The sequence below is a fragment of the Pelmatolapia mariae genome, linkage group LG2 (assembly GCF_036321145.2).
Source record: "Pelmatolapia mariae isolate MD_Pm_ZW linkage group LG2, Pm_UMD_F_2, whole genome shotgun sequence".
Classification (NCBI taxonomy): domain Eukaryota; kingdom Metazoa; phylum Chordata; class Actinopteri; order Cichliformes; family Cichlidae; genus Pelmatolapia; species Pelmatolapia mariae.
The window spans coordinates 23,520,339-23,536,957 of NC_086228.1; the positions used below are offsets into that span (position 1 = coordinate 23,520,339).

The window sequence follows — 16,619 nt, forward strand, 5'->3', positions numbered from 1 at the left end:
TTTGCAGCCACAGCTATCGCCATCTGGTGGCCTTCGAATAGAATGCTGGTTTAAAGCTGGCTTCATCTTTACGACCCGAAAGCTACAGCGGCATTTTATCCTGTTTATGCAAAGAAACCGAGCACATGCATCAGTGCTACATGGTGATTGGCTTTTTGAGGGGAAGGGAGGGACCATCAACATCTCTGGCATTCCCAAAAGTCTCGTATGCATTTCTACTCGGAATTCTTTGACCTCATAATATGTCTGATGCATCTGCACTGGCTTGTCCTTAAGGTAAAAATAAAATTAATATATTAAATCTTGCTTGCGTAGTCTGCATTAAAACTGAAGTCGCAAATCAGCGAGTTGTGGTTTCACAGGGGGATTTTCTCAGCAGGGTGTGGTGACATCTTGGGAGGTAGTTTGCTCTCATACCTTTATTTGTAAAGAGTACAACGGGCTTATTCTCTCTATTTATAGTCTTGAAGCTAAGCATGCATCTTTCACGTTTGACAGAAAACATGATAAAGATATTTTAATCCATTCCTTTTATTTATTTAATGCCTGCAGCCCATATATTTTGCCATCATATTCCATCTATTAAATCAGTTGTTGTGTTTCAGCAGCCAGCTGGTATACAGTGGGGGTTTTTGTGTCAGAGAAATAAAAGGTTTGCGTGTTTTCAGATCAGTGTGTCATCTCTCCAGTCCAGTAATATGGCTGCTCTGCTCTTGGCTGAAACCCATTCTTTAGGGGACAGTGTGTCTTGCCTGAACGCAGCCCAAGGTGGGCAGTGAAAAATAGGCAATCTGGACCCTCGACAGGAGGCAGATTGATTTGGCAATCACCAAAGTGCTACAAACGTTTAAAACAATGCCCTGTTTCTTTTATTCCCCTCTGCTGTTTGGCGCTAAATACATCAGCATATGGATAAATGTGCTCATGTATTCATAACTATCAGAGGGAAACTAGAGGCGCAGCTCTTGTATTTGTTGCCTCGCTTGTGTCCTACTTACTGTAATTCTTCATCACTTTCAACACCTACACTTATTGTGAGCCAAAACTCAGGCACGGGTAGTGAATGGAGATTTGTGTGCATGTGGGCGTTCCCAAGTGGAGCTTATAGAAAATCATGAAACCTTAACCATGACAGGAGGATCTCTGCCGCTGTGTTGAGACAGGCCTCGGCTCCTGAGAGATGGAGACGAATGGTTTTTATTGGCCTTTAGGCCAAAGTTAGGCTTGTTATTTTCACTATATTATTTTACAGTGGATCGCTAAGCACTCTGTATTTGCTCTCTATAGTTTTATCACTGTCTCATGATTTTGATTTGTGAACGAGCGCTGCCTGAACAGCTGCAGCGGCCATTTAGTCCAAAATATTCTAGCAGATTTGATGAAAGGTAGGACTGTGTGAGCAAAATCGTGTGTAGTCAAAAGCAGGTAAAGGAAATTAGAGAAAGCTAATCTCTTTTCTTGCAATAACATGCACTTAAGGGGTTTAAGGATCGTGTTTGCAATACTGTTAGGACCATGAAGCAGAATCACAGTTGCAATGTTCCCAATTAAAGGAAAAAAAGTCTAAAATTGGATTGGTTTAAATGCAGCTCAGAAGATTGTGGTCTGGGGTTCACTGGAAAGAAGTAAGGAAAGGTGACGAAAGTGAAAACAGAGCATTAAAAAACAGCGTTGTTTGCTACTCGTAGCGTTTATTTATTTTCATTAGGATCGCTTTGATTTTCAGTATGATACTTCTGTGAGATTTCATGTCTTTAATACATTTGAGATGTCAGGATAGACTTAAGACTGATGAAAATCTTAGTTTCTTAGTATATAAACAGTTGTGTTTTTGGTAAATTTGAAGCTACAGCTAGAAACGGTTAATGCAGCTCTGTCTATGACTAAAAATCCATCTGCCAACACACTTGAAACTCACAGTTAAAATCATTTTATTGCCACATTAGTCCATACAAAAAACCTTCATGTAAAACTATTGCATGTTCACCTGGTGGAGGCTGGTAACTGCTCATCCACCTTCTCTGCCCATCTTCCCATCTCTCTGTTACTGTTACTTTTGCTGCCTAATAAAGGAATAACAGACTAAAAATAAATCTTTAAGTAAAACAACTGACCTAAATATTCATATGATATTTGACTTATAAGATCTTATTTAGCTAATTTAGAGCTAATTTCTGGATATTTTCTTAAGTGTTTGCACTCACATTGTGAAATATCTCACCTCATCCTGCCTGGGTGTTTCCTCCATGGAAGCTTGTTCTCCTCCACTGAAATTTGCTGAAGATGTATCTTCGTAACTTAGCACATGCAAAATAAACCAACAATGAAAACTAAGAATATTTCACATCAGAGCAGCTGAGTAGTAAACCAACGAAAGCTTGAAAATGGCAGCACTCAGTTGTTGTAGCTGTGCGCTGTAGCTAGTCCTGAGCTACAAATCCAAACCATCGGAGGGAAATAAATTCAGAGGCTTTTTCAGGATAACCAGTCAAAAGCAGAGCGCTAACATGCTACAGTGACCTGTGCAGGCAGGATTATGCTGATGACTATTAGACTCCTGTCACTGTGAAGCCTCACCACAGCACATGTGGTAGTTTTCATTGGAGCTGTTTTTCTGTGACATTGACTCGGTGGTGCTGGTTGTGAGACCAGTGACTAATTTGAATTAGCAGTTTAGTCATTTTCCCAGTACATGTATCTGCTAAAAATCTGTGATGATTATTGTTTATAAGTTTTTCATTACCCATCTTTAGCACAGCGGTTGGCTATTTCCAAGAGCACCTGTAATGCTGTTACCCACTTATTAGCAGCAACATCTGAAAAGCAGGGATGACTCAGACATAGGACCGACACCGATGCATCACTTGTCGTGCAGCTTTATATGTTGCATGAATGTATTGTATGGTCTTTAAAAGCAAAGAATAACGACATGGTTAGGATACTGAGTCAGTCAGTTGAATCCATTTATTGATTGTTTCTAAACTGGACAATCAGGCCCATTTTTTGCAATGTATAAATGAAAAACTAATATTTCATTTATTTAAAAATAATCGTTCTCAACATTTCTGCTGTTAAATAAATATGGTTTTCTTTAATCAAACAATATTTTGTTGAAATCTGTTGGTTTATTCTGTACCTTATTATCTGTAGATTGCAAAAAATGTTTCAAGTTTTCTTTATTTATAACGCCCTCAGGGTTTAGATCCTTGATTTAGATAATCACCTGCAGCAACTGCTTTGTTGCTTTGTCATTTTTCCAAAAACACACAGACCACAGCAGTACTGATATTAGAATATAAAGAACGGCTAAAGTCATGATATTATGAAGGCCATTTGTTTGTCTCTGTGTATCTGTCGTCATGGAAAAATAGAGAAATCTACTGTGGTTTTGAGTGTTTTGACAGGTTTTTTTTTATTATGAAAGCATTGCAAGCATTCAAGATGCAGTCACAAAACTTCATAGGAGAATGTTTGACATCACAATTAAGGTGGAGTTTTACAATTAGTGTGGTCTATGGGTTTCCTGGTGTCTTAGCTGTGTGGCAGATTGATGAAAAAATTCTCCATAACTCAGGTGCGTTAGTTTTCACTACAATCAAAGTCAAAGGTTTGAATCAAAGACATTAGTGGAAACATGTTGCTTTTGAAAAAGGATAATACTGAAATATCACCCACCCCACTTGGAAAAGCACAGGTCTGTCTAACTACACTGTAATAACATTAATAGAAGTTCAGCTGTATTCAAGTGTGCCAGTAAGCCATGACATTGTCACCGTGAGCCAGCGTGAGCAATGTCAGCCACTATTAATGTTATTATTTACAACCTGCTCTTTTCCCACTTTGTCGTGTCAGAATCCACGCTTGCCACATGCCGGATGTACTGTCACAAGCACACAGAGCGAGGTGCAGTCAAGTTCAAACCCGATCAGTTGTAGAAAGCCTTCTTGAGCAACATTGTTATGAATATTCGTTACACTCAGTACTTCTACCTAGTGGCTGCTACTTGTGAAGGTCAAACTAGCCAGCTCTCATTTGAAGCTGCTCAGCATGGCAGAGAGGTAAGCCAGAGCATGCTTTTGTAATATTACATAAAGATGAGGAGGGAGTGCTGCTGACAGCTGTGACGGGCTATTAATTATAGTTTCACAGATGTGTGTCTGCGGTGTGTGTTGGGAGGGTTTGGAAGCGGGGGGGGCCAACATAGTCAAAATGCTCAATCATAGCCATCAAATCAGAAAACTTTGAGCTGTAATTGGTCTGTTTTATGTGCGAACTAATTAATTTCCCCATTGAAATGAATGGCTGGATTCAGCTACCGTTGTAGAGGGATAGCTGGAACAGTTGACCTTTACCGCTGTGGGATTTTCTTTATTACATCTCGTTATTCCGCCTTTGTCCCTGACATTGAGTTTTGACAGCATCTGCGAGTAAAACATCTCTCGCTGTCATCTGTTCAGCCTTCTCAGATGCTTCTTCTCTCACCTGGCTTCTCGCCCTCCTTCTTCCCCCTGGCACAGGGGATACAGCGTGAATGAGATGTTGGGCGCATGGTAATTGAGCAGGTATTGATTAGACTGCAGCGTGGCCTACGAGAAGCCAATAAGAGCCGAAGGATCAGAGCAGCAGCACCAACTGCATCTCTCATTCCACATTCTGCTAGAAAACAAACGCAGCACAGCTAGAGGCATCTACTTTTTTAGATAACGTAAGCACGTCACAGCATACCTTGTTCTCCTATCTGCTATTAGCAATGACTTCAGGCCCGGGAAGAGCTTCCTTCAGCATCGGCTGAAGCATTTAAATGACTGGGCGCATCGTCTGAGCAGGGCTGGCTGTCATATTTCACCGCGATGTCACCACTGGAGACTGAGCTCTCATGTCAGCGTGCCTTGGTGAGAGCAGAACTGATATGGAAATGTTTGCTAAGGAGGAAAGGGTTATTGCCCTGTCAGCATGCTGTCACCGTGCACATGCTGAAGCCTCTCCGTCTTTTTCCCCCCTCTACCTATGACGAAGATGAGGGTTTAAAAGCACAGAATGTAATGCTGACAGTCAAACCTTCCTAAGGTTTTGGATTATTTTGAACAGAGGCAGCTGCCTGCGTATATGTTATGCAAGCTTCACCAACACATTTAAAATTAGATTTGTTGATATTTGTTATGTTTTTTTGCCATTTGTTTACCACAGTAGTAATTATATGTTAAAGAGAGGCTGTGTGCAAACCTGTTTAGACTCATTTTGCTGCTCATATTGGAGTGGATTATTTGTACTATTCAGGCTTGTACAGTAGATATGACTATCCCTCAGTAGCCTTTTAACTTATCTTAGGAAGTAATAAAAAGTAAAAAAGCTGTAAAAACTGTAAAGAAAATCACCTATAAAACAGTAAATTGTTAATTTTAGACAAGTTTGTGCTAGTCAAGCAGTTAATGCTGTACTGATAAACATAGTTGTTGCAATATTATTGTGTTTTCAATTATCTCATCTAACCCTGTACAAGGAACCTTTCCCTTTCAGTACCCGCCTGCCTGTGTGCTATTAAACGTATGCATAGTCAGAATAAAAAGAATATTCCTTCTAATGGATTTGTGCCTTAAATGGTGAGGGTTCACATCTTTATAGACATGTAAATTATAAGCTGTGGTATTCACTTAAATCAGTGTGTGGGCTCTGCGGTGTGTATGTGCTTGTGTCTGTGTAGAAAAGGCAGTCAGGCACATCCAGCCTATGGCCGGGCATGTGTGAGCACAGAGCCGCATAAACTGCAGTGAGGTAACAGCGAGAGCCCTGAGAGGTGGAGCAAGGGGAGGTGGCTAAGCCGGTTTGCCGGCCAATGCTGTGCGAGCGCTGGTTACCATGGGAACACATTGATTATTTAACAATTTGGATGAAGCCTGTGCCCTGCACTTGCCAAGGTTCACTGGGAGTCTGTGTAGCTTTACTGTCCTGAGAGTCTGCAGCCAAGTTGAGTGCTGTGTGGTGCAGTGCCACCAGAACATGATACACAAGCTCTGTGATGCTGAGAGACAGGAGACAGACGCCACAGTCGCAACTGACAGAAGAGCAAGATGATAGATTGGTGAATAGGAAACCATCATGAACAGATGAACCTCGGGAGTGAGAGAAAGAAAGCACTGTGGCGATTATTGCTCACGGTGGTCAGTGTGGACTTGTTGGAAGGAGCTCATGCTGGGGAGGCAGTCTGGACTTATTGTCCTCGTGTGCGCATTAGGTCTTTGTGTCCATATCGCAGCTTGTTTGTATGGGTGTCCCTGCAGGATTGTGCTAAAGCTTCAGCCTGAACTTACCACTGCAAATGGACACATGTAAAGAACAGCAACTGTTTGTATAAATGATTAAAGTCTGGAGTTAAAAGTCTTTTGCAGTCGTACTCATACACCTTAATGAGCTTTTGTTGAAACCCGACTCTAATGTCACCACCGTCAAAGTGTCTTTTCTAGATGAGAAAAAGCACTTTTAAATGAAAGGTGCAAATGCTCACTGAATGCTCTGTGATCAGATCAACTGGCTTGCGATGTGATTGGACCCCAGCCAGCTGTGAATGCCATCTGCTGTGGGCACATTATTAAAAACAATCTGCCCGGGAAGTTAAAAGGTCACCTCACATGACCTCTTATGACTAGCAAGTTCCGCTTTTCGACAAAAATTATTAAAATAAACCAATCATACCGTTGTTTCCTTTTTACCTGGAGAATGATGTTTATTAACAGAAAAATACAAGATACACTGCCCATGTGGGAAGAATTGTGATAATTAGAGTGCTTATTGTACCAGGTGTACATGCAGATGCCCGTGGATTAGATGTAATTATCCAGATAATAGATCGAGACAAAACTCCAATGTGGCTGCCATGTAAATTTCTTCTGCAAAATTCAGACATTGAGTGGATTTTACAGTCTCAAGGAGACTCACTGAGTGTTTGGAGAGGCATAGACATAGAAAGTCAGAATTTTCGCTTCACATGTGTGATTTTCAACTTACATCTCACAGTAGAAAAATCCAGATACTGTAAGACGTTGTTCTTCTAAAGGGGCTATTACAGCACAGGTAGTGCTACATGCTACCTCTGCTATGTATTTTAATCCTCCTTTATGGTCGGATTTCTTTAATCAGCTGTTTTGTTTCCTGTGCGTGAGGTTAGCATAGAGGTGAGAGCAGGTTGTCCACAGGGGGAGGCGGGGCAGTAATCCAGTCCAATCCAAGTTACCTGGGTAAATTGCTAAATGTTAAACAAACTCGGGGTGAGATTATCTTCCATTATTCCTTTTTGTTTGCTTGTTATGTGAGATTCAGATAGAGGGATTACGCAGCAATCCCAGGCCAGGATAATGCTGCTGTATTTTTTACCACTGATAGGTTTATTGTCTTTCAGCCGGAGTTGTAGGTTTGGTGATCCCCTCGGGAAGCATTGGTTTCCTGTGTTACTTACGATAAGCACTGGAGGCATTATACTGTAACAGGTGTGTTCACATGTGGTCTCAGTAGTGGATTCAGTAGCTTAGTCTGTCAGTCACCAAGGGACAACAGTAGCCAGTGTATTCCCCCGAGGTGCCCCCAGGCTGTGTTTCGTCAACTGCGGTTTCATGGTTTTCATTCACAGTAGACTGCCACTGACATAAAACATGCTTTCACCACCAAAATCTTCTGTTGAGTTGGGGTCTAAGATGAAGGGAAGGGAAAGTGCAAGCCGCTCATGAGAAATGTGCAAACACAAGCACAGACGTGAGCATCTGTTAGTCCATATGCAGATAACAGCGACGGCCCAATTGTGCTGACTGGGAGGGAGGATGAGGAGGAGGAGGGCCACAGCTGTCCAGAGTCATAGCACATCATTACTGAGTGGAGCAGGTTAAAACTACAGCTCCTCTTTGTCTGGAGACCTACCTTCATTACCAGGGAACTTGACACTGAGAAGTGTGAATGAAATTATGCATATCTTGCAAGGCGCTTTTGATCAAAGGATGAACTCTTTTGTCACGAGTGTGTGTCAAGCCACTGTTTTGTAGACACAGATGTGTTGCAGCCACAAGCAGCTTGATTGAAAACCCTGAATCAGAGGCTTGTTTAATGCTGTTCAAGTAGATTAACATCTTACAGTAAATGTCTTTATTAGCATGATGTACACTCACCTGCCACTTCACTTGGTACACCTGTTCAACTGCTCATCACCACAAATACCTACACCGCAACTATCAACCCATAAACCCATAAACCCAGTGCATTTAGGCATGTAGGCATGGTTAGGACGACCTTTTAAAGTTCAAAGTGATCATCAGAATGAGGGAGAAAGGTGATTTACGTTACTTGAACATGGCATGCTTTTTGGAGCCAGCGCATTTCAGAAACCGCTGATCTACTGGTATTTTTCTCCACAACCATCTCTAAGATTTGCAGAAAATAGTCTGTAAAAAGAGAAAATATCCAGTGAGTAGCAGTTCTCGGGCAATCAACAGTGCCTTGTTGATCCCAGAGGTCAGAGGAGACTGCTTCGAGGTGTTAGGAAGGCAACAGCAACTAAAATAACCACTTTTTACAACCAAGAAATGCAGAAGAGCATATCTGAATACACATGTCTAATCTTGTAGCAGAAGAAGGCCACAGTCTTAAAGTACTAAGGCAACAAGTCACCAAAAGTGGATTATTTCTGCTGCACTTAAGATGGCAGTTTCAGAATTAGGTTCAGTCAATATAAAAGCGTGGATCCATCGTCCCTTGTATCAACAGTTTAGGTTGTTGGTGGTGGGTATTCTTTGGGCCCCTCAATAACAACTGACTTATTTAAACACCACAGCCTACCTATGTATTGTTGTGGCCATATCCACCACTTTATGACCACAATTATGCACCAATCTACTGATAACCGCTTTTAGCCATTAGATCTCAGTCCAGTAGATCATCTTTGGGATGTGGTAGAACGGGATATTTATACAATGGCTGTGCAGATAACAAACATGCTGCAACTATGTGATGGTATCATGTCTGCAACACCCTGTCGAATCTATGCCATGATCAGTTAAGGCAGTTCTGAAGGGGAAAAGGGGGTCCAACCCAGTACTAGCAATGTGTACCTAATAAAGTGTGAGTGAGTGTATATTCAAGGACTTGACAATAAAATGCACATCACCCCAGACAGCTGAGGACCTGCTAAGAAATATAGTAGATATATAAAAAGTAAGACAATATAAAAATGTTCATCTTGTTCTACCATTCATCCCGCGTGTGTCCCTTTAATATCCATGCCTTTGTAAATAATTGATGGTAACTGTTCAATAGAGCAAGTAAAAGTGGATTTTTATATCATGAATGTGACGAACTGAAGTTAACTGAAAAAATAATGTATATAGTTTCATTTTATCAAACCAAATCCCAGATTCCTGAATTTCATTTCCCTATATCTAATTATATATCACATACATCTGTGTATATGTGCTCATATTGTAGAGCAGTAGAGCAGCATTACTCCAGGTAGTTATACATTATAAAGTGGCAATGGCACAGTAACACAGTTTAGATTGAAAAAATCTATCATAGGCGATGTGTAATATGTAAGTCTTCAGAATCAGTCAAACTCAGCTGCTTAAACACAGGCACTCTACACTGTAAGGTGATAGGGTGAGATTGGGAGAGGTTGGCGAGGTTAGTGTTAAGACAGACAGCTAAGGATTTTCTCCTCAGTGCTGGACCTGGAAGTATAAGGCCCTGCATGCACCGCTGTCTGCATCCCCCTCACGCACACAAGTCAATCAAATCAGTAGAAGTAAAGGATGGCCATCGGCTGCTCCAACACAAACCCCCTCCATCAAACTTCACTCTGCATGCCTGGAGTGGGCAAAGAAACACCAGGTGGCACAATAGAGCTGAGCTGGGAGGTTAATTGGACTGTGAAACTTCGTCTTGTTTGAGTTTGGCTTTTTAAATGCTGCTTTTGATATTTCTGCTGGGAAGACGTGCTCCCTATTGTACATTTGAGCTTTTTTTAAAGCCTTAACGGAAACAAAAACAAGAGAAGAAACAATTTCCCTAAAAATTATTACCAAGAAATCTAAAATAGCTTTTAGAGTCTGTATTCATTATATTTTGAGCTAATTCAACCCATCATAGTACTCAAGAATTGTTTGACCCTTAACTTTTGACAGTAACCCTGCAACAAGCAGTTACTGACCTCTCTGTCTGTTTTGCTGTTAAACTGTTGCGTCCGGACAACTGAAAAAGGTGAAAAAGTTTATTACAAAATTGGCATCATGATGCATTTAAATGAGTTGTTTACTTCAGACCAAGCACCAGTTATTTTCTGTGCACTAAACAAGTACGACAGACAGATATTTTGCATAAAGAGAGATTAAAAAACTACCTGTTTGCATGTAGAATAACAGACGTGAGAGGGGATTTCTGTGTAGAGTGTGTGTAATTCCGTAAACCTTGTAGCGCACCAAGCCAAAATTCATGCATTTTTCTAGACGATGCTCCGTGTTTTCATTATGTGGAAGTAGATGTGGGATAAACGCATTGTGCCAACAGCTGGAACACAAGCTGGTTTGTTTTATGAGGTGACCGCAGGATGTCTGGCTGTGACGGTTAATAAGCAGCAGTCTCACTGCCCCAGTCCTCATTCTCAGTCCTCACACCCCCTTTCAACCCCTCCCACCCCACCCTCATCTCTCTCCCCAGTCTCACTCCCAAGGAGACTCACTGCCTGTTCCTGTGGCATCCGTTCATTTTGCTCCCAAGTGATAGTGTGTGTACCGCATTACGTCTGCGTGCTGCCAGCCTCACACACTGAGATAATGTGTATCTCTTCATATTCACAGGCCAACCCTCCCCCCATCATTGTCAACGCAGACTCACTAGATGCAGGCCCTTATGTAAGTATCTGTTCTCGTTGTCTGTTACAGTATATATCCCTCTCATTCACACTTCCTCTGTGTCAGTGCATGAACATGTTTGTATGTTTGCGAGTGTGTGTGGATGAAAAGGCCTCCTCCTGGCAGCAACATGCTGTTTGCCATGTGGACCGACATCCATTTTCCTATTGACTCTGCCCGTTTGTTGGGATTGTGCATTCTGCAGTTGCGCATGTATTCTTACAGCGTTTGCATTTTAAGAAAGAAATGCACCTCTCATTTACAGCATTAAGAAATGTGTGGCGGTTTTCATATATATAGTAAAGCCATATTTTGACACTAATCCCGATTTACTGGGTTTCTCGTATTCAGTCTGATCTTTTTCTCTTTTTTTGGACATACAATGAAGGATTTTGCCGAAGCATTTGTACACGTCCCATTTTTCTTACATGTGGGCAAACTACGTACTTTGTCTTCAGAGGTGTCACTAACCATGCTGTTCATTTTTTGTGTTTTGTTTTTGGCAGGTTAATGGAAGTGATGGGATGTATAAATATGAAGAGATCATTTTGGAGAGGGTAAGTTTTACACATCGTGGATGCATTTTTTCCCACAGTATCCTCATTCTGATTTTTTTTTTCACATGATTGATGGATTTCTCCCCACTAGGTGGTGGTAAGCAGCTCAGTCTAAATGAATACCAAAGACAAATCTTAATGATTGTTAATTTATATAAACTTTTATGCAAGTGAAGACAGGCGTTTTCTCACTGCATTAGCAACGTCGTAAGTGTGATGTCCTATGTGACCCACATTAACGCCAGCTAGGCATGGCTTTTTACATAATCCTGATACACATGTCATCAGCAGACACCAGAAATGTAAAGCACCTTCCTGTGCAATTGTTTAGCAGGCCACCGCTGCACTTGTCAGCGGTGGCTCAGGTTTAGTGGCAGAGCTATACTGTACATTTCTGCTCTCATTATTCCACCCACGTATAGATGCATCTGCGAACCCACGGTAGATGCAGCATATCTCTTTGCCCCTTCCGCTCTAAGTGGCATTTCTCCATGTAGAAAGCTTAAATAAACTATGCACAGACACACTTTAAAAGGTCTGTGGGTGTGTAACTTTTGGTGGTAAGGCCCAGTGTACTCCTCTTGGCTCCAGAGCAGCACACTGGGAGGCCTCAGCCTCCCTCTGTCCTAATTTGTTGCGACTGTTGCTCATTAATTATAGAAAATAATAAAGCGAAGTCTTTTCTCAGCTGTCTTGTTTGCTGCCTGTCTCTGTGGCCATGGCTGTCAGATGCAGCAGTGTGCCTGGTCCCGCTGGATCAAAATGGGTCCTCTGTCGTTTCAGGGACAGGAACAACAGGAGGTGGCAGTATCCATCTCCTGCAGAGAGTGAGAAGCATTGTATCAGGCAACCGAAATGATGACTCTGAGCTCATCTTTACCTCAGATTTTTAATGCACTTCATACACAAATATCTCTCTGTGAGTTCATAGAGTACATGCTCCCTCTTCTAATGGCATTTCAATTTGTCACACGTGGGGACGTGCGGTCACACACACGAGCCTCCACAGAAACAGGCATCAGGAAGTGCCTGGAGAAATCTCTGGATCATTTTGCATCTATCACATGATTTAAATACACTACAAGAGATATATTGCACTAACCTTGAGCTTACTTTGTTTGCTGTTTATCGTATCCTGCTGAAAATGTTAATCATAACCTATTTTCAGGGGAACTCTGGTCTGGGCTTCAGCATTGCTGGAGGAATAGACAATCCCCACATTCCTGATGATCCAGGGATCTTCATCACCAAGATCATCCCCGGAGGAGCAGCTGCTATGGATGGACGGCTGGGGTAAGTTTCCGTCTTCCTCCTGCTGCCTCCTATTTCTTCAACTCTTACTAAGCTCCACTACATCCTCTATACTCTCTCTATTCTAACCTCTCTACTCTCATCTTTAACGCTCACCAACATTGCGTCCCGCCAGGCAGCGCTGTGTGGGAGGCAGAGTTTCTACAGCCCTCTGCCCCCAGGCTCTGTGTGCTTCCTCAGACTTATGATTCACTGGAAGACCAAAGCCTGAAACATGCAGAAATTATGATATGGAAGTTCTTTTTCATGTTCTTTTGAGGTTTCTGATTACACTGGCTTTGCTTGGGTCTCCCTTTTTTATGCAGTCAGTAAACTCCACAGAACCACATGCACTTTACATGTGACATTTAAACCTTTTTTTTCACAGGGTTAACGACTGCGTGCTGCGTGTTAATGATGTCGATGTGTCTGAGGTGGTTCACAGCCGGGCGGTGGAAGCCTTGAAAGAGGCAGGACCAGTGGTGAGGTTATTGGTTCGACGGAGACAGGCCCCACCTGAGACGATTCTGGAGGTCAACCTGCTGAAAGGGCCCAAAGGTTAGAGTCGGTGTTAACATATTCTTTTTGAAAGTGATTGCAGTGCTGCTTAAAAGGTAATAAATAACAGAAGAACAGAACAGAAGATAATCTTACAAATAGGGCCTGGAATGAAAGCATGCAGTCTGGGGTGATCCTTTTGTTAAAGCACTGGCTGTCTTTGTTATTCACCTAGGACTGGGATTCAGCATTGCTGGAGGGATTGGGAATCAACATATCCCAGGAGACAACAGCATCTATATTACCAAGATTATAGAAGGTGGAGCTGCTCAAAAAGATGGACGACTGCAAACCGGAGACCGCCTGCTCGCTGTAGGAGCCTGCACCTTCCTCTGACTCACTCGCATATCTGACACTCGAATCCAAATGAATTCATTAGCTATTCGTGTGGTTCACTTGCAAGTTAAACAGATATTTAGCATTTTCCTTGCAGTCATTCTATAAAGCTATTTCTATAACCGGACAAGTACAGTGCTATGAAAAAAATTGTCCCTTTTATGATTTTTTAGGTTTTTCTTTTACATATTTGTCATAGTTACATGTTTTACATAATCAAGATAATTCTAATATTAAACAAAGATAACCAGAGTAAATACAAAATGTAGTTTTTAAGAGATGATTTCATTTTTTAAGGGAAAAAGTAATCCAAACCTACCTGGTCCTGTGGGGAAAAAGGAATTGCCGCCCTCTTGTTAAATCACGAATTAACTGATTAATCACATTAATCACATTACTATCCACACCCAGCCCTGATTACTGCCAGACCTCTTAAATCAAGAAACCACTTTAACAGAACCCGAAGACAAAGTAAGCTTTGTTTGTTCAAAAAGCAACAAACGTTGACATCTGTCAGTCTGGGAAGGGTTAAAAAGCTATTTTAAGGCTCTGGGACTCCAGTGACCCACGGGGAGAGTCATTATCCACAAATGGAGAAAACTTGGTGGTGGAAACTTCTCAGGAGTGCCCGGCCAACCAAGAGCATATCAACGACTCATCCAGGAGGTCACAAACGATCCCAGAACAACTTCTAAAAAACTTTAGGCCTCACTTGCCTAAATTAAGGTCAGTGTTCATGATTTAGAAATAAGAAAGAGAATGGACAGATATGGCATCCATGTTCCAAGGCAAAAGCCACTTCTGACCGAAAAGAAGATAAAGGCTCGTCTCAAATTTGTCAGAAGCATCTTCAGGATTCCCAACATATATTCTGTGGGCTGGCGAGAAAAAAACTGATTTTTTTTTAAAACAGGTTTAAGTCCCATTACATCTGGCATTAAATGAACACAGCATTTTACAAAAAGAACATATCAACAGTCAAATATGATGGCAGTACTGTGATGGTTTGGGGCTGCTTTCCTGCTTCAGGACCTGGACAGCTTGACATAATTGATGGACCCATGAATTCTGCCCTCTACCAGAAAATCCTGAAGGAGAATGTTTGGCAATCAGTTCATGCCCTGAAGCTTAAGCACAGTTGGGTTATGCAACAGGACAATGATCAGTAACATACCAGCAAGTTCACCTCTGAGTGGCTCAATCATAACAAAATGAAGGTTTTCGAGTCTTGACTTAATTCCGATGTAGATCTTTTGACATTACCTTAAACAGGTCGTCCATGCTCGAAAACCCTCCATTGTGGCTGAATTAAAATAATTCTGCAAAGAAGAGTGAGTCAAAACTTCTCCGTGATGTGAACAACTCATTGACAGTTATCACAAACACTCGAATGCAGTTAGGTTGTTTATTCTTAATAGATGAAATCAACATTTAAAAACTAATTTTTTTTTTATCTTTGTCTAATATTAAAACTCGTTTAATTATCAGAAATATGTTTGTGTAACAAATATTAAAAAAAATGAAATTAGGAAGATGGAAAATACTTCTTGCATGGCACTAAAGTATACTGGGTTGACTGAGTGCTCAGATGTTAGGTACATCACATTATTTACTTAGGTGTCACATCCTGTGACTTTAAGCTAAATGTGACAACATTATTAGCACTTACAATAATTTATAAGAAAAATAACACAGTCACGAATTGGGGCAATAATGCAGCCCCTCAGCTGGCCATGAGAGAGAAATATTTGATAAAGGCAGATATTTTTTTTAAAAAACAATTGTTAATCAGATTCATGAGTAAAAGTCCAAGTAATTATCCCTGCCCTCATCACTGAGCTGTCATTAATCGTTATTTAAATACAAACACAATATATTTTACAAAATTCTCTAACACCTTTTTTAACATTCATGACCTTTTTTTGTCAGATTGGACAAGTGATTAGGCTTCTGTAGCCTAGCTTCTGTCTTTTTATTTAATACTACTACTACTAATATTAATAATAATACGAATTTTTTCACAAAATAAAAAAGAAAAGAATGGTTTGACAAACACAAGAAGCAGGATACTGAGGTATAAGATATGGTGTTACTCATGGTAAACAAAGCTGAATGAAATTAAAGCAAGGTTGAGACAACAACAAGAAAATTTAGATCATATTTACAAAGAAAATGAAATTGAAAAACAAGATTTTAAAAAGACATCACATAAAGTCTATAAACATTCGGAAGTCCCACATTCTACAAACCTCTTCTCCTCAGGAAGGTTGTTCCGAATCAGAGGGGCCCTGATGGGAAACCCAAAGTCACCTTTAGATTTAAGCCTCGACTTTGAAACAGCCAGAAGGGCCCCACCTGAGGATCTAAAGCTGCGATCCGGCTCATATGGAGTCAACATTTCTGCAGCGTAGCTAGGGGTGAGACCTAGATGTGGTTTAAAACTGAAAAGTAAAATCTTAAAATCACTTTTAAAACATAGGATTTGGGGTGACGTCTGCTTAAACAAGCAGAAAGCCGTGCTGCTGCATTTTGAAGTAGTTGCAGGCAAGGCAGAAAATTGTCCTTTGAAAGAAATGCACACAAAAGAAAAATGTCAACTTAAAGACATCAGTAGTTAAAATGCAGATCTGGTGGCACTGTGGCATGCTGCTACAGATCATAGACTGATCAAGAAACATGCCATTATTAATTTAAGCATTTCTCAAGACTTCATTTCCTGTTCTCTATTGCATTATTGCAAGTGAGCACATTGGTTTAATGTTACCAAACTGCTGGAATAACTTTTGACTGGCAGCATATTTCCTGGGACCTGAATCTTAAAAGAGAAACAGTAAAGAGAGATACAGAGCATCCTTCAAACCTCTACCTACTGCTTTTGACCTCTGTTATCACTGCACGGCACACCAACCTTTCACTTTGCTGTTGAAATGTACTGAAATCTCATAATACCTTCAAGCTATGATTCATTATTGTGTTGGCTGGTGTGATGACTGCT

The 16,619-nt window shown here is 41.1% G+C and overlaps 1 protein-coding gene across 10 annotated transcripts in view; it reads left to right on the forward strand.

The window, feature by feature from the left end:
* dlg3 (discs, large homolog 3 (Drosophila)) overlaps window positions 1-16,619 on the forward strand; it is an 82,515-nt gene that overhangs the window by 39,594 nt on the left and 26,302 nt on the right. For 7 of the 10 annotated variants that reach the window (XM_063495329.1, XM_063495312.1, XM_063495353.1 and 4 more), the window contains 5 exons: window positions 10,830-10,883; window positions 11,390-11,440; window positions 12,609-12,733; window positions 13,119-13,288; window positions 13,464-13,600. In XM_063495329.1, coding sequence (XP_063351399.1) covers window positions 10,830-10,883; window positions 11,390-11,440; window positions 12,609-12,733; window positions 13,119-13,288; window positions 13,464-13,600 — 537 coding nt within the window. The remainder of the gene's footprint in view (window positions 1-10,829; window positions 10,884-11,389; window positions 11,441-12,608; window positions 12,734-13,118; window positions 13,289-13,463; window positions 13,601-16,619) is intronic. The other 3 variants (XM_063495338.1, XM_063495370.1, XM_063495385.1) reach the window with 1 other exon arrangement.